The sequence below is a fragment of the Panthera pardus genome, unplaced genomic scaffold (genome assembly GCF_024362965.1).
Source record: "Panthera pardus isolate Hobbes unplaced genomic scaffold, ASM2436296v1 HiC_scaffold_6, whole genome shotgun sequence".
Taxonomy (NCBI): Eukaryota; Metazoa; Chordata; class Mammalia; order Carnivora; family Felidae; genus Panthera; species Panthera pardus.
In genome coordinates this window covers 57,898,872-57,922,420 of record NW_026526991.1, presented here as the reverse complement: position 1 = coordinate 57,922,420, position 23,549 = coordinate 57,898,872, and the positions used below count along the sequence as shown (strand labels likewise).

At 44.9% G+C, this 23,549-nt stretch overlaps 2 protein-coding genes across 6 annotated transcripts in view; one reads left to right on the top strand and one right to left on the bottom strand.

Moving 5' to 3' along the window:
* R3HDM2 (R3H domain containing 2) overlaps positions 1-9,216 on the bottom strand; it is a 160,820-nt gene extending 151,604 nt beyond the window's left edge. For all 5 annotated transcript variants that reach the window (XM_053895408.1, XM_053895414.1, XM_019454873.2 and 2 more), the window contains exon 1: positions 8,994-9,216. The gene's annotated coding sequence lies outside the window, so the exon portion shown is untranslated. The remainder of the gene's footprint in view (positions 1-8,993) is intronic.
* A 2,599-nt stretch (positions 9,217-11,815) lies between these two features.
* On the top strand, positions 11,816-22,255 carry INHBC (inhibin subunit beta C). The gene is made up of 2 exons (XM_019454881.2): positions 11,816-12,417; positions 19,425-22,255. Exons 1-2 carry the CDS (start codon positions 12,105-12,107, stop codon positions 20,171-20,173), a joined length of 1,062 nt encoding a protein of 353 aa, XP_019310426.2. The 5' UTR covers positions 11,816-12,104; the 3' UTR covers positions 20,174-22,255.
* Positions 22,256-23,549: the final 1,294 nt, after the last annotated feature.

Genomic DNA, 23,549 nt, shown 5'->3' with positions numbered 1-23,549 from the left:
ACACTGATTCAGTGGAATCAATGAGATTAAACTCAGAAAAGCATCAGAGAACTTCAAACAGGGTTAAAAATTCATTTAAGCAGTGGCTCTGATTTTACTTCTCATAAAGCCTACACAGAAACCAAACAAGTCTGTATTCTTTCAATAGTACTATCTCACTGGTCAAATACATGTAATTTTTCAGCCATCGCATTCATTCAAAAAGATCTGCACTACCATATAAGGAAAATACTACAAGTAAAAATCCCTATTTTGACTTCATAATCAAAAACACTGATAGGATGGAGATAAAACACAAAGAATAAATTTTAAACCAAATAACTATGAAGGGAAAATAAGAAGATTGGAAAGGGGTATACATAATGTAAGTCTGAAGATACTATGATAATAGGAAAGGTAAATCTTTGATGGTACAAGCAATGAGAGCAAAACTTTGGTTCAGGATTTCAGTTATTGGGCTTAGTATAGCTCTGGTCCAAATCAAGACTCAAACAATGATCTCTCTTGGTTACGATATTAGCTAGGAGAGGCAAAACAACTGGCAAAATCACAATCTAGAACACACACCTCTAGAACATATGCTTCAAATCATCTAGTTTCTTTCTTTGCTTCTCTTCCTTATAGTCAGTAGAGGAATAAGACAAAAATCACATGTTCTAGAGAGCTCTTTTGGCACAGTAGAGATCACGATCCTAGCAAATTTAATTTCAGTGTGAGCAGAAACTCAGAATGAGATATATAGAGAGAAATATGGTTAAGGTAAAGACAAAGGGGAACCCAGCTCTGTAGAAATTGGTTCAAAAGAGGCAGACAAAATGAGAGGTTTAGGATGCCCTGAAAGGGTTCCAGAACATGATACCTAAATCAGTGATGGTTTCTGTTTTTGTTGTTTTGGGGGAAGAGAGGCATTCAGGGGAGTATATCCAAGGCAGCAAGGTGAGAGAACGAGGAGGGTGAAAGAACAAGTAATTCATCTGTAACTGATGCCTAACCCTGAAAGCAAAGAACTACAGCAAAATATACAGCAGATGAGGTTAAAACACCCAGGTTTAAAAAAAAAAAAAAAAAAGCCTAGCCTTTGTACTGGGAGCAAAAAGAAGATACTAAAAGGTTGTAAGCAACAGAAAACAGATTTTAGTTTTCTTTGGCTGAAGGGTACAGAACTAAATGAAAGATCAGAAGGAGCTAGGACAGGAAGGCCAGTTAAAGCCCATCACAGTTATCCAGATAAGAGATGATGGTCTCCTGAATTCATAAAGTGGCAATGTTGATGAAGAGAAATGGAAGGATTCAAGACAGACTGAGGAGAAAAATCTACATAACTTTATCATGACTGAGTGTGAGAGTAAGGACTGGAGTGTAACATCAAGGTTTCTGGCTTATGCACCTAAGTGATATCATTAACAGAAAAAAAAGAACTCTGAAGAAAAAATTTCCACGGTAAAATTATTTTTTAGTCATGCTGAATCTGAGATTCTAGGCGACAATCAAGTGGAGATGTTCAAGAGAACACTGAAGAAATGAGCCCAGAGATCAGGCGAGGGATCAGAACTGGAGATAGACTCATAAGTTGCAGCTTATAGTAACAGACACAAGTGAAGCCATCAGGATGGATTAAACTGACTGTGTACAGCAAGGTTTTTCTAAATGTCATCCAAGACAACTGACCAGAGACATCAGAAACACTTGGAATTTCTGTTAAAGTATAAATTCCTTAGGGGTGCCTGGGTGGTTCAGTAGGTTAAGTGTCCCCCTTCAGCTCAGGTCATGACCTTGTGGTTCATGAGTCCGAGCCTCGCTTCAGGCTCTGTGCTGACAGCAAAGAGCCCAGAGCCTGCTTGGAGTTGTGTCTCCCTCTCTCTCTGCCCCTCCCCCCCCCCAAAAAATAAACATTAAAAAAAATTTTTTTTAAACAAACAAAAATAATAAATTCCTTGGCTTCATCCCAAGCCCACTAAATCAAAATCTCTGGAGATAAGACATAAGAATCTACATTTCATTCATTCATTCATTCATTCACTCAATCAATAAATGTGTACTGAGTGACTATTCTAGGCACTAGGAATATAGCAGTTAGAATATAAATAAGATCCCTGTTTTCATAGGGTTTAAGTTCTAGGTGTAAACCAGACTACAGACAAGAAAACAAACAAGATAATTTAAAATAGTGGTAAGTGCTATGGAGATAATGAAAGAGAGGAATGTGCTAAAGCACAAAAGGGGAGATTAATTATTCTGGATAAGGTAGTCTGGGAAAGTCTATGGAGGAAGAAGCATTTGAGCTGAGACTTGAATAATGAGTAGAGAAGTAAGGCAGGTGAAGATCTGGGCGAACAGTAGTTCAGGCAAAAAGAATTACAAGTACAAAGGCCCTGGGGCAGAAAAAAGCCACTATGGCTGGAGCATAGGAAGAACAGGAAAGTGTGGTACAAGGTAGGTCAGAGAAGCTAGCAGGGGCCAGATCATAAAGGCTTTTGTAAGCCACATTCTTTTTTTTTTTTTTTTTAAGACATTTTCTTTTTTCTTTTTTAAATTTTTTTGGTAATGATTATTTATTTTTGAGAGAGAGAGGCAGAGCTGAAGCATGGGAGGGGCAGAGAGAGAGAAGAAGACACAGAATCGTAAGCAGGTTCCGGGCTCTGTGCTGACAGCACAGAGCCTGATGCGGGGCTTGAACTCACGAACTGCGAGATCATGACCTGAGCCAAAGTAGGACACCTAACCAACTGAGCCACCCAGCGCAGTGGCCCCTGTAAGCCACATTCTTAACAAATTCTCCAAGAGATATTTATGCCATTAAGGTTTAAGAACCAGAGGAAGAGAGGCAGAATACAACAGAAATCTTAAGGAAAACACACACTAAGGGATGGGCAGGAGCAAAAGACCCAGGAATGCAACTGGAAAAGAAGTTAGTGTCACTGAAACATTTCAAGAGAGGGGTCAACAGTGACAAATGCTGCAGAACAGTGGAATAAAATAAGGATGAAAAGGGGTCCATCACACTTAACAAAGTCTACCATGTTCTTCCCACAAATCGTTGATGGCTGCTGGGAACTGCCTCCACCAAGAGCATTAGAAACACTAGTTGAGCACTTCTTGTGTGGGTAGACATTCACCTGCTACCTATCCATACCGCACTGTTTCCTGGATGTTATCAGCTGGTTACTGTCCTACAATTTCTTCTTCCCTTTTCCCACAGAATCACAAAGGAAGAGTAAGGAAAAGGAACAATTTGTGAGCATGGGGAGAAAATGTATTTCAAATGCATTCATTATTAAGTTTGGATTGTCACTGCCTTGATTACTTTCCTCTAATTCTCTGTTAGGAAGCTTACAGAAGCTTTAACAAATCTTTTTTTTTTTTTTTAATGTTTATTTATTTTGAGAGCAAAGAGAGCAAGTATGAGTGGGGAAGAGGCAGAGAGAGAGGGAGAGAGAATCCCAAGCAGGCTCCGCCCTGGCAGCACAGAGCTTGATGTGGGGCTTGATATCACAAACTGTGAGATCATGATCTGAGCCGAAATCAAGAGTCAGACATTTAACAGACTGAGCCACTCAGGCGCCCCAGAAGCTTTTACAACTCTAATCCACCCAGTGCTCCAAGGGACAAAGAATTACCTAATGCCCACAATGCTGCTCACATACCAAAATCATACATAAATTCTTACAGCAGACATATGCAACAAAAACTCTGCCTCCACAAAAAATATGAACTACATTACTTGGAAAATTTAGTCTTTTAATATAAATGTTGCCACCATTTTAAGGTCCAATGAGCTTTTAGGAAAGACAAAAGTGCTTTGCAGATATGGTTTTGATCAGTATTAATAATAAACACTGTAACACAAATGTTATCAACATGAAATATATCAAAAGCATCCACACAAGGAAGGTAACAGACCAAGTGGCAAAGGAAACTAGTTAATGAAGTTAAAACCGTCTATCTCTATTCTGTACATTAGACAAGTATATATAAAATAATGGGAGCAAAATTACCTCCAAAAGGTCTAGATAGAATTGACTAAAATTTGACCAGCTTTTTATTTCTCCACTACTGACTCACAATCAACAAATACCTATGAGAAATGAGTTCTTTTAAACCCTGCTAATACTTCATTTATTCTTACATTTCTAGCTCTATAAGCTAGAAATTCTTACATTTCTAGCTCTATAAGGACTTAAGCTGAAATCTTTCAGGACCTCTGAGTAACTGTATGGGTACCAAACTATAGTTTTTACTTGCTTGCAAAAGATCTTCAATGAGGGAAAAAAAAAAAAAAAAAGAGGCAGTAAAATATACTATTAACATCTTGGAAAAATAGAAGAATCAGAACACTGATCTCAGAGAAGAGAACTTACAGGAACATTTAACAATTTAGCTTCATTTTTTTCCCCCTAAGAAAATACCCAAAAACGCCTGCAAATTATTTCCCAGGAAAAATCGAAGTCTTTGACAATTCAGAAAAGTCAGAGTGTGACAAATAAGCAAGTAATTAAAGGGAATGAAAGATTTTTGATGCTTCTGTGGTTAACAAACAGGAACAGAACGAGTCCTTTAAAGATACCAAAAGTGTTTTGACTATGGGGAGACATAACCACCTGAGGCTTTTGCACCTTTTCTCTCATCTCTAGCTGGGGTGCCCAATTTGGTAAGTTCTTTTTTTTTTTTTTTTTTAAGCACAGGAAAGCACTCTGGGAAACTTACTGTCAAAACTAGAAAGCTGAAATCGCTTTCCCAGTATAGGCTCAAACCAATGACCAACTCATAAGAGACCCTGCCTGCTGAAAAGTAGCAAGGACACCTGCAATTAAGAAGCATACCAGAATCTAGCCTTTCATACCTCCCAAGTGAAAAATGATGAAATCACCACAGACTATTGTAATTAAGAGAGATTTCAATATCAATTTTAAGTGTTGGAGAAAGCAGATATATGCTAAGGAAATCTAAAGGAACTCAAAAAGGAGTTAAAACTGATCAAGGTTAAGATATCTTTTCCATCTCTGTTTTCAGAGATAAACTCAAAGTTAGGAAGGAATGGACAGAGTAACTTCATTGGAAAGATGGAACACCTGCTACACTGCCAAACCAGCAATCATGGTAAGAACAAAAGTTAACCAACCACTAAAAGACTAGTAAGAGAAATGTTTTCTACACAGAGAGTAAGAAGGATACAGCTGGAGGAAAATACTGAAGCCACTGTGTATGAAGAAGGTCTCTAAAATTAGACCCACCAACTGTATTCATGCACACACATTCAAGCCATGAGTCCAGTTATTTTTCCTACTTGTAAGTTGGCAGCACAATCCACACAGGGACACTCAGAGTCCCTTATCCAGTCTTACAAGGAGGCAAAGAAAAACCTTTAAAACACACACACACACACACACACACACACACACACACACACAGTTTCACAAAATTCCTCTGCATTTCCTGAGATCATGCAACCAAAATGCAACACTTACTATCCCTTCCTCAAAATGTGCTTTTTCTTAAAAGCTTTCCTTGGGTTATGAAGAGATGTGGCACAGGAATAAGCACCGCGTCATTCAGAAACCATTACCAAACCATTATCGACACTGAAACATTGTCAGTACTCAGTATTATCTGCAAGAGGTGACAACATGGCACAGAGATGTTTAAGTTATCTCTGGAGTATCACAAAGACTTCCTAGAAACTTTGCGAAAAGGATTTAAAGGGGGGCAACAGATGTTTGGTAGAAGTGCTTCTCAATCTGCCTAGATTACGTCAGAAATCATTCACAAAATAAGAACTACTATTATACTTCTGATGTTGTTAATTCTTTACATTCATATCAGAACTTCATCCAGTCCAATAGATAAAGATCCCCAGTTCTTCCACCCTACCACAAACTGCTCTCTCATAGGCCTGGCAGCTTTCAATGTCCTGGCAAAGATGTAAGCAAAAACTTTAGGCTTTGCCACCAGCTTTCCCACAAAGTGTTAAAAGCACTATCTCACCCCCTTTGCCTTCCTAAGCCGGAGAAAAGTGGCCAGCACTGCCCCAAAGAGAAACCTCATCTAGGCCACTCTAGCCAGAGAAGGTAACAAATGCACCAATCAAGAAATGAGAAAGGAAAAAATAATGAGGGATAATCCACAGAATTCAGGAGGCCTGCTCCTTTTATCTTCAGACTTAATACAGAACTTAGTTGCTAAAAATGCCCCAAAAAAAGGATTTGTGGGAAAAAAGGATACGATGTTCCCCGGAAACTGACCACTCCATCATTGCTAGAGAAAGGTATCTTAGCTTTTGAGCTCAACTGGCTCCACATGAATGGAGGAAAAATATTACCCATACAACCCATGCTATAAATATTAATATCTTCAGTCTACTGAAAAATTCAAAGGGGAACCAGCCTGTTCAGCACCCTGAGGCCAAAGAGGTAAGGACAGTGATAGTTGTCTGATCAGGAAAGTGAACAAACATCAAGGGAAGAGCCTGAAACAGCAGGTAAAAATTCTAGTCACATGAAATCTGAGACAATCTTCCTCTAGGACCAATACAAAAATCCCCCAGGCTCCATCCTCTCTGCCTTCGAAGTGCTTTCATTCAATGACCTGAAAGCACAAGACTTGAGAAATGTGGCAAGAAATGACAGAAAAAGGATCTCAAATTCTTCCAAGGAGTACCTCACAAAATCCTAGTGAAAATGAATTCCACACCTCCAAGGACAACCAATCATGACCAGAAATTCAGGACTAGGAGAGACTTGTTGAGCACCCAATGCATGTCAAGTGCTATGCTAAGTGCTGAGGACACAGCAATTAACAAGATGACCTACCCTTATTAAGTTTACTTTCTAGCGGGGGGGGGGGGGGGGGGGGGGGGGGAGGGGGGGGGACCAAACATAAACTATGTTATAGGTTGCTAAGTGGTAAGGAGGAAAATAAAGCAGAGAAGTGGGATAGGAGTTATGTAAATGGCGGGGGGGGGGGGGGGGGGGTTGCTTTGCAATTTATCAAGCCAAGGAAATGTCACTGTTTGAGTGACAGTTGAATAAAGACCTGAAGGAGGTGAGGGGACAAAGCAATGCAGTTGTAAAAAGAAACAGTAATCCAGGAAGATCTGGGGAGTAAGTGCATAGCCCCTGAGGCAGAAGTGAGCCTGGTGTGCTCAAGAACAGCCAGGAGAGCACAGGAGGGGGGTCGGGGGGAGAGGGTTACAGATCCAGGGCTTTAAAGACATTTGTAAAGTCTTTGGTTTTTATTCTGAAAAGCAAGGAAGCTATTTCCTCTTCAGACTCTTTTCCATTAAAAAATATCAGACACCCTATTTTTACATATGTAAATTTTTAAAATTTTGCTTTAAATTGCGGAGATCTACAATATAGATCTTACAGTGGACACAAAGACAGCTGGAACTGCAACTCTGAAATTTAACTTTTGCTAACAGTTCATCAGGCATCACAGGTTCTCTGTCCTCTCAACCTCTGGGATCAGCAATGAGGGAAGAAAAACACAACTAAAAAGTGAACTGAATTAACTAACCTACTACTTTGCACCCCAATTTAAATCATTTTTGTCTTGATAGAAAAAAGGAAATATTGGAAGAAGGAAATGGAAAAAATACATGAGAAAGAAAGAGGATCCGCTAACAATTAATTTGCCAATTTGACTATCCAAAAATACAATAAAATGTTAGGAATGTGTGACACTCCTTAAGTGGAACCTGTCACCTCCTTCTTCAGTCTCCATGTTGCCTACCACCATCAGACAGGATTCAGGTTTCTCAATTTCAGTTAAGTCTATTTGAAAAAAATGTATACAAGAACGTTCATCCAACTGGGATCTGAATTTAAATTTTCCCACACCAACAACTTAAGTGTCCACGGATGGATGAATAAAGTTGGGTGATATATACATATATATATATATAATGGAAATATTAGTCGGCCATAAAAAATAAGTGACAACATGGGTAGACCTGGAAGGCACTTAAAATCAAAGACAAATACTGTATGATATCACTTATATGTAGAATTAAACACACACACACCAAAGTCATCGAAAAAGAGATCAGACTTGTGGGTTACCAGAAGCAGAGAGTACGATGAGGAGGAATTCTAGGAAGGTGATCAAAAGGCACAAATTTTCAGTTATAAGATACTCAAGTACTAGGGATGTAATGTACCTGAAGACTATGGTTCCCACTTCTATGAAATATACAGGAAAGTTGTTAATAGAGTAAATCCTGAGTTCTCATCACAAGGAACACTTTTTATCTTTTTCTTTTTATCCTATCTATACGAGATGATGGATGTTGGCTGAACCTATTTGGATAGTCATTTCACAATACACGTAAATCAAACCATAAAGTTGTGTGTCTTAAACATACACAATAATGTATGTCAATTATTCCTCAATAAACCTGGAAAACATGTCTCATCCTCATCCAAGAACGATTCATTGAATGAATACTCTGTGGAGTTACCAAAATCAGGAAGAGTTTTAAAAAGCTCAAGGGTGAGTTATGAGCCTAATGTAGGCCCAACTTTTAAGCTCCAGAAACATCTCCCTGTATGTTCCTAGTCGGAGCCCAGTCCTCCAACAACTCGGACACCAGCATGATTCGAAACGCTCCAACACCTTTCCCTCCCATTTTTCCAACGCTCGAAGGAAAACGGAGACCCAAGAAACACATGGAGCTAGTCACCCCAAGGCACTACAAGGGCGCAACAGTTTTTAGCTCCCACCGCACAGGCCACAGGTGGCGCCAGCCCCCCGCCCTCCCCGCGCCCCCCACTCCTCCGCTTCTCGCCTGGGCTCCCCGAGCACACTCGGGGCGTCTCGGGCCTCAGGGCCGTCCTTCACGGTGGGTTCCGGCCTTGACCCACCGCCCCCAGGCCCGGATAGCTCCAGCGCGGGGAACCCAGGCCAGGGGCCTCCGCCCGCCAGCCCGCGCGGCCGCCACGCCCCCTCCCCACGGGCAGCCCGCGCCGCCCGCCCCCTCGGCCGGGAGGTGGCCTCACCTCACGCGGGCCGTAGCAGGGAGGGCGCCCGCGTCTCCGCCCGCCGCCCGGGCCCACGGCCGCTCGGCTGCGGCTCGGCCCCGACGGCCGGCGGCGGCGCGCTTCTGGGGGCGGGCTCTTCTCGGCGGGGGTTTCCCCGGGGCCCGGGGCGGGGGAGCAGGGGGGACTGGGGCGGGGGAGGGGAAAGGGGCTTGGGAAGGAAGGGGGAGAGGGGGAGAAAAGGGGGGAACCAAACCCGGAAAGGGAGAAAAGGGGGGAGGGGGAAAATCAGAAGGGGAAGAAAGGCCCAGAGTCCGCCCCCCGCTGCGGCCTGCGCGCTACGTCACCACGTCTAGCGTAATCGTCAGCGCGTCCTGCGCCCCGCGCGTCCCCGCTTCTCTGTGCCCCTTTCCACCGCTGCAGACGCCCCCTACCTGGTCACCCACCCAGCCTGCCCTCGCGTTCTCCTCCCCGGCACACACGTCCGCTCGCTCTCTCTCTCTGTCGCTCTCTCCGCGTTACCTGTGTCTCAGGCCGGCAATCCAGATCCACTGCGATCCTCAGTCCACCTTAAATCCATCAAGCCTGTCAGATTCACCCAAGATTAAAACATAATACTAATTACTGTAAAGTAATTTAAGTGTACAGAGCACTGTCAAAATAGCCTTTCACTTAGGACAGTAAATCTTGCACCCAATATGCGCAATAAATGTTTATGGTATAAATGGACGAAGATGTAGTAGGTGAATGTCAATTTTTTCCAGATGTAAAAATGTAACTCTACGTAAAAGCAGTTTTAAGTCCGTCCTATTAAAATCACTTACCACCTCCTTTCAAGATAGAGTTCTTTTCCTTAAGAGTCATTTGAAGTTGCAACCTCCCCCATTCTGTCTGTTCTAGGCAAATCAATTTAGTTATTGATTAGATGTATTTGGATCATTTACTGACCAATTCCCTCCGAGAAGCATTGTAGTCTTACGGTGATAGAATTCGACCATTAAATATTTACTATGTCACAAGAACTGCAGTAGGCAAAAAGAATAATAATCAAATAATTACAGTGCCATGTATGTGCTATAGAGATATGTTCAATGTGCTATGGAGGCGCCAGAAGGAGCAATTAGCTCTTAGAGGTGAGGGAGATTGAGTAAGCTACAGAGAAGTTATATGCGGTGTGCCTTAAACATATACAGTGATGCGTAGCAATTATCTCTCAATAAAACTTGGGGGAGGGAATTTTCACACCTTTAAACACCTATATCACAGATCAGGCACTATGTGCAATGCTAGTAATATAATGGTAAGCAACAGATATGACTTGAAAAGTTACTGCACTGCAGATGGTGATTGGGGGCATGGCTTCTAGGAAAGAAGAGTCCAGAAGGGCTAATAGTGGCAGAATTTCTTCAGCACATCTAGAGGCACAGGTTACTCTGGTCCACAAACAAACCTACATAGCAGAAATAATAAACTTTTATTAAGCACTTGCTATGTGACAGCCAGTGTAAGTGTTTTTACAAAATTGTTTAAATCTCAAGGCTCTGAGGGGCGCCTGGGTGGCTCAGTCGGTTGAGTGCCGACTTCGGCTCAGGTCACGATCTCGCGGTCCGTGAGTTCGAGCCCCGCATCGGGCCCCTGTGCTGACAGCTCAGAGCCTGGAGCCTGTTTCAGTTCTGTGTCTCCCTCTCTCTGACCCTCCCCCATTCATGCTCTGTCTCTCTCTGTCTCAAAAATAAATAAACGTTAAAAAAAAATTTAAATCTCAAGGCTCTGAGATAATCATTACAGATCTATAATCCTGTATTCAAAATCTATTGGGCCAGACATGTTTCAGAATTCAGAAAATTTCAAGTTTTAAAAGGGTAAAATGATACATATGCTATATATTACACAACACCCCTAGGAGTAGGATCCCAGAATCAATTAATATTTTTGGAGTAAAAATGTATAAATAGTCTCAGTACACTTTTTAAAAAGATCATAGATAACCTCCCCTGTGTTCAGGTCAGACTTAGTCACCATATGAGTTATCAAAAAAAAAAAAAAAAGGATTATGGGTTTTTTCGGATTTTGGTATCATGGGTAACCATTTTTCCCACTTCTGTAATGAAAAAACTAAAGCAAGAGAAGTCAAGAAACTTGCCCAGAGTCACGCCAATAATAAAAGGAAGAGACAGAATTTTGACCAAGGCCATCTAGTTTTTAAAAAAAATCTCTCTTCCTAACTCTACCCACCATTCCTGCCAGGTAAATCCCTGCTGTGGGGGCACAGGCCCTTCCCTGGAGAGCCACTGGTCAGGACCTTTGGAGGACCGGGGATTCTGAGAAATCTCAAAATTTCTCTTCCTAAACAGACAAATCCCCAAAAGGTGAGTAAATCTAGCACTCAAGCCCCATTCCCACCTTCAGACTTCCCACTGAGGACAGAGAAGACCTGGCTGGAACACTTCCCCTCCTTTGCCTTAACCTTCATACTGGCTAATCTGGATCCCAGCTGGGTAAAACCTAACGGGATAGGGATGGGAAGGACTAACAAAGGATTCTGCATTATGAACCTCAGGGAGGGAGAAAAGGGGCATGGGGCTTTGAGAAGGACCAGGCAAAGGAAAATATAATTCTCAATTATCCCCACGACAGTGACAGGAAGTGTCATGCCAATGACCCCTCTTGTTTGAGAGTCAGTCACCCTTTAACACTCAGCCTAAAAACCTCTCATCTCTCCCTTTTCCTCCAGGCTTCCCAACAAGGCTATTGATCTGAAGAGGAATTTCATCTCTAACCTTTGTCCCCAGGCCTGGCAGCTTACTTGGGTAACCCACTGTCTCCCAACATTGGCCCGGGGACATTTCTTTCCCCAAACAAACCAACCTCCCCTCACATCCCCCACTCTGTACTTTCACTGACTATGTGTTCGAGGCTCCTGCCAAGTTCTACCTGTAATTGGCTTCATCTCCCAAGTCAGATGTTTGGCTGCTGTATCCCCTGCAACAAGGAGTCATGCCAGCTGGACACACTCTCCTTCCAGGGCCCCCAGTGGCCAGGTTGGAGTTGAGACCACAGCTGTTGAGACCCTGAGCCCCGGTTTTACAGCTCTGCCTCAGCTGTATCACTCAAAGAGGCCCTCCCCCAGCAATGATCTCCTCATTGCTCCTGGCCTTCCTCCTCCTGGCTCCCGCTACAGCGGCCATTCCCAGAGCTGACAGTCAGTGTCTGGCATGTGGAGGACCCGCCTTGGACTTGGATCGCCAGCGGGAGCTGCTTCTTGACCTGGCCAAGAGAAGCATCTTGGACAAGCTACGCCTCAGCCAGCGCCCAACACTGAGCCGGCCTGTGTCCAGAGCTGCTCTGAGGACTGTGCTACAGCACCTCCATGGGCCTCCCCAGGGGACACTTCTGGAGGCTGACAGGGAACAGGAATATGAGATCATCAGCTTTGCCGACACAGGTGGGTTCCTATGCTATAGATCTTCCCCAAACCACCTGACCTTTTGGGGAAAGGAAACGTCTCCTCCCAGCCTAACCCCTGTCCCCCTCCCCCAAACCATCCCACTCTTGCTTCCCATGGCCTATAATCTCCTAATCCCAGGCTCTCACCTCTCCCCACCCTACCTCCTGCTCTCTCTTATTTAGACTTCACCAATGGGCAGCTGGGAAGTGGGTAGAATTCACTTCTTTGGGGACCGCCTGTCTTCATGTCCTCTGGCTCCCACAAACTTCCACAGGCTGTGGTGTGAGCTAATCTACGTCCTTGGCCTGGCCCCTGAGGCTGGGATCTGGGGAGTCTGTCCTTTCTCTGTTCTCCCCATCCCCCAGATGCCTCATTTTACTAAAAAGGGAAACAGTAGAACACTGGGACTACAATACCCCTCCAACCTACTCCTGTTCTCTCGTCTTAATACCTTGGGTCCTCACATCAGAACAGGGTCAAAATGGAATTCAGAAAGGTGGGTAAAAGATAGAGGAGAAAGGAGGGTTACCCCCAGAGAGGGAAGAGGAGTTGGAGAATTTAGTGCGTAGTTAGAGAGAAGGTCGAGAATTTGGAGACAGGACCCTAGAAACAGAACACAAAGTGATGTCTTTGGCCTCTGAGCCTCTTGCAAGCTCTTTCTGAGGTCTGGAAGATCCTGCCCACTCCTGGCCCCTTTCCCCTGGTCAGCACCTACTCCCCTGTCCCTTCAAGACCCAGCGCTCCCATCCTCAAAAACCCACCCTGACCTGAAGGTGATGGGCTCCCTCTCCCGTGGTTCCCATACCCTCACCCTGAACCTGAACTCTGTGTGGAATTGCCTGTTTCCAGGTTTTCTGTGAAGTCTGTCTTCCCATAAATGTCAATCCCTTGAGATCAAGAACTGTCATTTATTCTTCGCGTTATCACCAGAAGGTAGTGTATAGTAGAAATAACTAACACTTGTATGATGTTTACTTGATTCTAAGCCTTTTACACACACTGACTCCTTAAGATCCTCACAACAACCCAGTGAGGCAAGTACTACTGTTATCCTCATTTTAAAGATACTGAAACTGAAGCACAAAGATGTTGAGTAATTGGGGCACCTGGCTGGCTCAGTCTGTAGAACATGCGACTCTTGATCTCAGGGTCATGAGTTTGAGCCCCACGTTGGGTGTAGAGCTTACTTAAAAAAAAAAAAAAAAAAAAGGTTGAGTAACTTCTCAAGGTCCTATGACTGGTAAGTGGTGGAGCCAGACAGCCTAGCTCTGGAACCCATGACCTTGACCACCACACTACTCTGCCTCTCGTGAACACAGTAGATGATCAATAAACATTGGTTGCGTTAAACAACCAAACCATGCTATAAGTCAGCTTGACCACAGTGTAGAATCATCAATGATGCATAAGACCCTATTCTAATTCAAAAGGGGATTTCTGCAGTGATTAAGAACACAAACTGGAGCCAGATAAACCTGGGTTCAAATCCCTGCTCTGCTGCTTATTACTCTGTGACCTCGGTTGTTAATAGTTTTCTCACGTATAAAATGGGGATAATGAGAGGATAGTTGAGAGAATTAAATGAAGAAACACAGGTAATGTTCTTAGAAGGTTAAGGTGGGAAAGAGCAAGAAATCGAAAACTCAGCTCCTGTGCATGAGGGGTTTAGTTGCTGCTGGGAATAAATTAATTAGAAAGTAAGGCAGAATGAAATAATGCTAGAGGCGGGCACAGAGCTTGCTGGGGCAGGGGTTATTCATTGGGTCCTAGCGAGAGAGGGAAGGCTTTCAAAAGAAGATTGCAAATGGACTGGCATTGTAGAATAAGTTTGACTTCAATGGGTAGAGAATGGTAAACACAGTAAATGGAGAGTAAAAGTCTGAAGGAGTAAACTGCATTTGGAGTTGAAAAGTAGCTCGGAGTGGATGAGCACAAGATAGATAACAACGAACCATGGCTCCCTTGAACACCAAGATCCTGTTTGGTGTTTTGTTTTGTTTTGTTTTGTTTGTTTGTTTGTTTTACCTCTGTATCCCTGACACCAGTTCCTGGCAACATTGTGATAATAATGTCAGCTACCAGGTATTTAGTGTGCCTGCCTCATCTCATTTACAGTAGACTTTATTATTTCCATCTTCTGAAAGCAGAACTGACACTCAAAGAAGATCATTTACATGGCCAAGGTCATACAGTTTGCAGGGGGCAGAATTCAAACACGGTTCTCTCTGACTTCAAAGTCTATATACTTTCCACATATTAGCTAATCAATGAATGAGTACAACATTCAGGCCCAAGGGGGCCTGATCTGAGATGACATTTGGAAGTGAGAATGACTGATACCTGGGTTCTACCTTTTTCATTTCAATATGTTACCTTGAAGTTTTTATTCCAATTTAAGCTATCATCTACACTACAGTATGAAAGCAAGATCTGAGTGTTGCTCTTGGTGGAGATAGGAAGAGAGAGCTTGGGGCTCTGGAGAAACTGGAGTAGGGGTGTTCAGTGATGTCCTGGAACTGCCTCCTACTGGCTCGCGAGAACAAATTACAAACATCTCCCAACTCCGCATCTAGGGTTGTCATGTTAATAGTTTGAAATCAGTCGTGGTGGGAGAATTTATACCACAGAAATTGGCAAACATTACAAATCAGGGTTTAGTTCCCTCCGGAATCCAGTTGTTAAACATTTACCAGCACACCACTGCCTGTGACCTAAAATACAAGTTATCTGCCTGCCACACACCTAACATGCAATGCTGACACAGGGACAGGATAACCATAATAGATACTCGTCTTCAATATGGGAGACAGGGGAGTGGGGGACACAGAACAGTCACTGATCCATGAACGTTCTGATATCCAGCCAGGCACATATCTCGGTCTACCCCAAATCCAGAATTCTCTTGGTTAGGGCTGGGTCTTGCTCCTTGCTAAGAATTTCCTCTCCTCTTAAGGAGAGCCCATCAGTGCTCTCCTTGGCTTCTAGATCTACTGTCTCAGCCCTTGGCTCCACCCTCTGAGATGTCTTTCCTTTTACATAGGAAATGACCTGTGTCTGCAGCTGAGAAGTTTTCTCAGCCTGCTTCCTGCCCAAAGAAGTTGGGGGCCCAGAGACATCTTTTCATTTTGAATCATCTCTGTCCCTTTTAGTCCAAACTGGTGCTGCTTTCACTACTAAAATTATCTGTAAAACCCTGTGAGTCTTCTAAATAATGAATTGTAGTCTACTCGATTAGACAAAAGACACTCAACTTTATCAGGACAGACCCCTCTTTAGGTTACAAGGCGGGATATTGTGGGTCAACACTCAAGATCCTTCGAAGCCCTTTTGTCTAGTTGAGGGGATCTACAGAACATCATCTTAAATTTTAGATTTTAACAAAGGTGTTAGATCTGACAAAGGTGTCAGCTCTTACAGCTGACCCTTTTTTAAATGTTTTGATCTTCACTCGGAGACCATGTTTTGCTGGCAATGCCCTGGATTTGATTTTTACCCTGAGACCATTTCTTACTTTGAGAACCTTTTGCCAGACAGAGAGGTGAGGAATGGAAAAATATCTTATTGTTCAATCTAGCAAGTCCTGTTGGAAATATTTTCTCTAAATTCTGCTTGAAAATTGAACAGTTCCTTTTTTAGTTCATGTCACTCCTGAAATGCCTTCTCATAGGCAGCTAAAATAAGCCAATTGGCACTTCCAGCATTCTGCCTGGAAATATCTTTAGCTAAATTCACAACTTTGTTAGATACCATTTCTAGCTTCCAAGTTACCACAGATGATAGCCAATACATAACACAGGTTCCCCTTTCTCCAGCTTCCAGTGGCAATTTCCTCACTGTTCTTCCTACCTTTGCTAACAGTCTCCTCACCATCCTCCCAACGTCTCCCTGCCACCCAGTCCCAAAGCCAACGCTACGTATTTTGGGTCTTTGTTATGGAGCACCCTACTTCTGTAACAAATTTCTGTTTCAGTTATCTCTTAATACAACTAATCAGCCCAAACATAGAGGCTTAAACCAAAAAAGTCAACATTGCTGATGATCGTGTGGTTTGACTGGGCTTATCTGGACAGCTCTTCATCTCCATTTGAGGAGTAGGTAAGGTCACTGAAGCAACTGCATTCAGTCAGGAGCTCGGATGGGACAGGAACATCTAAGATGGTGTCTGATCCTCAAAGTCTCTCATTATTCAGTAGTCTAGCCCAAGTTTATTTAAAGCCCGGTGGCTGGCCTCCAAAAGGGCAAAGCATCATTGTGTAAGCACTTACCAAGTTTCTGCTTGAACTGTGTGCTTGCCTATGTCTCATTGGCCAAATCAGGTCACACAGCCATGCCCAGACTTAATGTGGAAAGGAACTGCACCAAGCCATGAATTTTGGGAGGTGTTGTTCATTGGGGGCCAACGGTGTAATAGCCTACCATAGCCCCTACTGGTTATGTGTCTGCCTGCTTTAACTAGGGTAAATTAAGAGATTTTAATGGGAGGATGCTTAGTGACATAGCAAGATTAGTTGAGCCCCTCAGACTCTTCATCTAGGATTTGGGAATTGGGGCACACTAGAAGATCATGTCTCTTAGCTAAGAGGAGCTGAGTAAAAGATTCTGTAGATTCGGGAGCTGGGGCCACCATTTTAGGACCTGAGGAAACTGACAAAGGAGCAGAAGTAGATCCACAGGGAGAGAGGAATGGAGTAGACTTACTTAGAGAGATGGAGATGAGAGATGTCATGTTGGCTTTGAGAGCTGTCGAGAACAACCTTATTCCTGACTTTCCAATTCACACAAAGCCTAGTTGAACTTTATTTTCATTTAACAATCATGTTTTGAGTGCCTATTATGTACTAGATACTACAGAGAATGGTGAACCGTAGAGGCACAATCTCCACCTTCATGGAGTTTACATTCTAGATGGCGGGGCAGGGAGGAGGAGAGAAGAGGAGGAGAAGTACATAGTAAACATATGAACAAAAAACAAAAATGACTACAGAGAGTGGTAGTAGCTATAAAGACAGTTAAGCAGGACGATGTATTAGAGAAATGGTCATATTGTTGAAGGCTGCTTTAGATATGTTAGTCGGAAAAGCCTCTCTGAGAAGGAGACATTTGAGCTGAATGCCAAAAAGAAGCCAGTCCTTCAGAGATCTTGGAAAGACATTCCAGACAGAGGAAACAGCACGTGCTGAGACCATGAGGTGAATCCATGTTTGGTGAGTTCATGGAACAGAAAAGAGACAGTATAGGTAGAATATGGTCGTTAAATGGCAGAGTGCCTAATCATACAAGTTTTTTTGTGCTAAGAGGTTTAGTTTATTCAAATAGCAATGGGAAGCCTTTGAAGGGTCCTTAAGCTAAGGAGATCATCCCATTTATGTAATAAAATGCACGCTGGCTGATATATGGAGAATGATTTGGGGGACAAGAGTGAACCATCTGGGAAGCTATTGCCATAATTCAAGAGAAAGATGATGGTGGGTTGAACTAATATGTAGTAGAGGAGAAGGGGATGAGTGCAATTATATTATGAATTGGAGGTGGAGCTGTCAGATTTTGCAGATAGTTTTAAAGTAGGGGATGAGGGCAATCAAGGTTTTGCCTCAAGCAATGCATTTATAGAGAATAAGATTGGAGAAGGAATAGGTTTGGGTTGGGGTGGGATAAATCTAGAGTTTATCTTTGAACATGAAGAGTTTGAGATATCATTGGATATCCAAATAGAATATCAGATCAGCAGCTGGATATACAAACCTGAGGATCAGGGAGAGGTCAGGGCCAGGGATATATATTTGGGAGTCATCAGCATACAGATGGAATAGAAAGCCACGGGAATTGATGAGATCATTCTGGGAAAGAATATAGATAGAGAAGAGAGCTCAGGACCTTCAACATTGAGAGGTCAGGGAGAGGAAGAGGAGCTGTCAGTAAGAGACCAAGATAGAGTGGCCAGAGTCACAAAAACCAAGAGAAGGAAATATTTCAAGAGGGAGGGAATGATTAAGTGTGTCAAACACTGCTTAAAGGTCAAATAAGATGAATATAAAGAGATGAAACCATTGGATTTGGCAGTGTAGAAAGTGTTGGTGATCCTGACAAGAGCAGTTTCAGTGGAGTGGAGGGAACAGAAACCCAATTAAGGTGTTCCAGGAGGTCAGGTAAGGGATGAAGAGAGAAAATTGGACAAGAGTAATAGCGATAGGAAGAAATACATAGAATCATTGTGGCGAGGGACTGGATATGGTTTCTAGAGGTGATAAGGAGGGTAGTGGTGCCACCAATTCTAAGACAGAAAGAGGGGTATATAGGAAGGAAAAGAGTGATTTCCATTTGGGAAATTTTTTATTTTAATGTGCTGGCAGGACATTCATGTGGCAAAATTAAGCAGTTAGAAGTTTAAACCTGAAGGTTGTTGATTCCCAAATCTTTTTTTTTTTTTTTTTTTGAGAGAGAGCTCTAGAGAGAGAAAGTGGGGAGGGGGAGAGAGAGAGGGAGACAGAGGATCCAAAGCAGGCTCCACACTGACAGCAGAGAGCCCGATGTGAGGCTCAAACCCATGAATCATTAGATCATGACCTGAGCCAAGTTGGACACTCAATCGACTGAGCCATCCAGGCACCCCGTTGATTCCCAAGTCCATATATCTAGTCCAGAGGTGCAAAATGGTCTAGACTAGACATCCAGATATGAGACTCACCAGCATAAAAATTGTGTTGGCTGACCATGAATGTGGGTAAGAACTCTCTTCAGTGTAGAGTAAAAGGAAGTGAAGGCCAAAGACAAACTATGGAGAACTCTTGCATTGAACAGATGGTCAGAGAAAAAAAAAAGCCAGCAAAGAAAATCAAGGAAGACTCATAAGAGTTGTGTCACAGAAGCCAAGAGAGAAAAGATTTTCAATAAAGAAGGGGTGGTCAACAATGCCAAGCACTGCAGGGAGTTCAAGCATGCTGAGAGTAAAGAGGTAGAACTGACACTCAGAAGACCATAGTGACTGGGGGTTCTTGTGTCCACAGGCTTTTCCAACATCAACCAGACTCGTCTTGACTTCCACTTCTCCTCTGATAGAACTGCCAATGCCATGGAGATCCAGCAGGCCAGCATCATGTTCTTTGTACAGCTCCCTCCCAATACCATCACCTTACCTTTGAAGCTGAGGATCCTTGTGCCAGGCTCACATGACACCAACCTCACCTGGGCCACTCAGCAACTGCTGGAGGTGGATGCCAGTGGCTGGCACCGGCTCTTCTTGGGGCCTGAAGCTCAGGCTGCCTTCAGCCAAGGGCACTTGACCCTGGAGCTGGTACCTGAAGGCCAAGGAGCCCAGAGCTCGGTCATACTGGGTGGGGCTGCCCACAGACCTTTTGTGGCAGCCAAGGTGAAAGTTGGGGGCAAGCACCGGCTTCACCGGCGAGGCATCGACTGCCAGGGTGGGTCAAGGATGTGCTGCCGACGAGAGTTCTTTGTGGACTTCCGTGAGATTGGCTGGCACGACTGGATCATCCAGCCTGAGGGCTATGCGATGAACTTCTGCACAGGGCAGTGCCCACTGCATGTGGCAGGCATGCCTGGCATTGCTGCCTCCTTTCACACTGCGGTGCTCAATCTTCTCAAGGCCAACACAGCGGCGGGCACCGCCGGAGGGGGTTCATGCTGTGTGCCCACGGCCCGGCGCCCCCTATCTCTGCTCTACTATGACAGGGACAGCAACATTGTCAAGACTGACATACCTGACATGGTGGTAGAGGCCTGTGGGTGCAGTTAGTCCGTGTGTGGTATGGACAGCCCAAGGTGGGGTAGGCAAGCATGCCCTCCCGGAAGTACCCTTCCTTGAGAGGAAGAGATGGCCCCATTACTGTCTCTGTCCAGAAGGAGGGCTCCCTCTTCCTGAGCAACTGATGGAAATTATGCCAACTGTGACTTGAGGAGATCTTCATCCAAAGAGAGTCACTTTACCATCTTCATGACCACCAGTCTCTCTCCTCAAGCTTAGTCTATCCAGCAAGCCCCACAGGCTCAACTGCCACCCCAGGGACTCTGATCCACCTGTAGCCATTGGCAGTGACATCTAGTTCCTAGGCAGAGATACCCGTAGCCTACCCTTAATCCATCCCATAATCCACAATACTTCCCCCTCTTCCCGCTTGATGGCTGTCACTCCAGGATGAGCTGACCAAGCCCCTTCCCCGATTTTCTGGATTACCAGAGAGCCCCTTCCTTGGATTCACTGGGGATTAGATCACTGTTTTCCAAAGTGAGGTTTACTCTTCTCTGTATCTTGAGCCCCTTTCTTATTTGCCTTGCTGGTCTGCTAAGGCTCTCTTGGCACATCCTTATCCATTCTTTTCCCTGTTCTATGACCTTAGGGGCTGACTCACCTGAGCTCCTTTGGCCTCTGGCTTCCTGCTGAATTTGACTAAGGGGAGACACAAGCAGGAGATCAAAGGATAGGAGGTGATAGAGGTCAGGGTATTTCTTACTCCTGTTTCCTCTTTCTAGTTGCCATGGATCTGTGTGACTGTAGCTGCGGCCTGTCCCTACAACTCCTGTCTGGCTCGCCACTGGCCCCAGCTCTGCCTAGGTTCTGATATCACTGCTTCTGCACTAGGGGCTTGCTAGTCCCGGGGAGCTTCAACATCCCTCCTTGGTTCCCTTAACCCTGCCTCTGTAAATAAGTTCTTTATTAAGTCTCCTTCGTGATACAAACGCAGACAGCTGAATAGTTCTTTTGTCTCCTGCTGAGACCCTGGCTGACACCAAGGATGACACAGAGTTTGCCTGCCTTGTGCACTTCTACTCTTTCTCACACACAGGCTCCTCAGGGCTGAGCTGTTGTGTCTATCCCATACTTCATGCCTCTTCCTTCCCCAGGCTGCCTCGTCTTCTTCCTTAGGCCCCCTCCTCCCCCCCTCCCAGAACCACCTTTGCTGGTCTCTGTGCCGATAAAGACTTAGGTTTTACCTGCTCTTCTCCTCTCTCTATCCTCACTCCGAGAGATGAGACAGATCACTGCTCACTCAGCAATCAGGCTGACAACCTGTGAGCCCTTCTGTGGTGGGAGGCAGAGGCACGGCTCAGTGCTGGCTGCCCTCCCTCACTGAACCCAAGGGCTCCATCCAGGAGACGTGCTTGGAAGCTGGAACTGGCCAAGGGCCACTCGCATGGGACAGGGAGAATAAAAGGAAGGCACGGAATGAGGACAGGGAGGTATTTGCTCTGAGACGGGGTCCTCTCTAGACCTTTGCCCTTCTTTCCCCATCATCCCTTCCCTTTGGCTGGACAGCCCTGAACCATGGGGTCGATATTGTCTGCAGCCCAAGGCCGAGTTTGCGCAAAACCCATGTGTCCTTTGGGTAATGTGATGTCTGTGTTTGCTCAGCTTATAACCCCCTCCTCCCAGGGTCTGAGGCCCCTGGAATAGTAAGCCTAGAAGAGACAGCCTGAAAGGGACGTCCTTAGGGCCCTGCAAATCTGAGCCTTGGGGCTTCCTGAGCAACCCACGGAAGCTCTGCCACCTTTGCCTTGAGGAGATCTTCATCTAAGGACAACATCTAAGGAAGTCTTCTGTGCCTCTTTCCCCCCCTTCCACAGTGTATCCCCTCCCTACAAGCCACTGTGATCTAACCTCTCTCCCTCCAACTATACCTTCAGTCTCCAGGGGCAAGACAAAGGTGAGATGAAGCAAGGCACTCACTTGGGGGGGCAAAATTGTAAGGGGATGCCAAGAAATTCATCAGTTAAGATAAATAATATCTTAATGGAATATTTTTAAAACACCAAAATGAATGCCCCCAAACCCATGATGAACAACATAACAAATTTTAAAATAAACACGGCATCAGTATTACTCTCTTTCTTTTTGGCTCTGCCTTTTGGGAAAAGGGAAAAGGGTGGGTCTGTCTTCTTCCGATCCTTTTCTTCCGGAGCCTCTTGGCCCCTAACTCCAGACTGAGTTGGGTTTTTCTCATTTGGGCGAGATAATCACTCCGGCTTCTACTTCCTTACCCACCCCCAAGCCTGTCCCTCCCCAGCACCCAACCAGGTTGGTGGTAGGGCGGGCCTGTGAGGCAGATGGCTGGGGTATTTATAACCTGGGAGCACTTCTTGGGGAAAGTGACTAAGATGCTAAGAGCATATTTATAGCTGGGTTCTGACGTAAGTGTCAGTGGGGAGGTAGGGCCAGGCCAGGCACAGCAGCAAGAGGGTAGGAAGAGCTGAAAATTGGGGGCACCTGATAGAGAGGGTTGGGGAGAAGTAGGGTCGGCTGCCACTTTGTTCTGCTTCCCTTGACCCTGTCTCTTGGCACCCACAGGTAAGCCCTCTGAGACACCAAGCATAGGCAGAATCTTCTTCGTAGTTCCATGTTCCAGACCCTAGGAGCAGAGGGCTGTCACTCTCATCATCCTCAACCAACAGAGAAGTTGCTGAGAGCCGGGGAGAGAAGTGGACAGAGGGGTTTGAGTATGTTTTGACCCGGGGAGACATGTAGGGAGGAGAGGAGAGTCTCAGAGTCTCATCTCACTGTCCCCTCTCCCCCTCCCCACCACACAGTGCCCTGGGTTTCTAGGAAGAGCCTGGCACCCGTCGCCAAGCTCCATTGCCACGTGTCAGTATGACGAGGTCTAAAACCAAAGGTAGCAGCGACGTGGGGCCTGACGACAGCTTCTGCTCTCTGGCAGTGGAGAGAGGGGAGAGCACCGGACCAGCCTCTCTGTCTGCTGTAGGAGAGACAGAGTCCCCAGAATGTGAGGTTGGGAAGCGTCTGCATCTCCCCACTTCTGAGAACTGCCCATTCCCTGGGAAGCTGGTCAACGCTAAGCCAGCTGCGGTCCAGTGGCGCCACACTGCCACATGGTGGACACCGGCGGTACTGAGGCCCAGCCCCCAAAGCACCACTTTTCTTCCCCTGGTGCCAGGTCTAGTAGTCCCTTGACAGCCCCCACTGGCTAAAGAGAGGGGAGATTAACCAAATGGAGTAGGGGCACATTTCCCAATCACACTTCTTGCTTTCTAGCTTCTTGAAGAAACCAGGGACACGGAGAGAAAGGCTAGCATGAAGTCAACCCTAAGTTGAAGGTGGAGGGGCCATGGCCCTTCCACTCAGTGAGGAAGCATGGTAAGGAGGGCTGGGATTGGAACTG

Coding starts and splice junctions, on each gene's coding strand:
- INHBC (XM_019454881.2), top strand. CDS start 12,105: ATGATCTCCTCATTGCTCCTGGCCTTCCTCCTCCTGGCTCCCGCTACA. Junction 12,418..19,424: donor CATCAGCTTTGCCGACACAG/GTGGGTTCCTAT, acceptor TTGTGTCCACAG/GCTTTTCCAACATCAACCAG.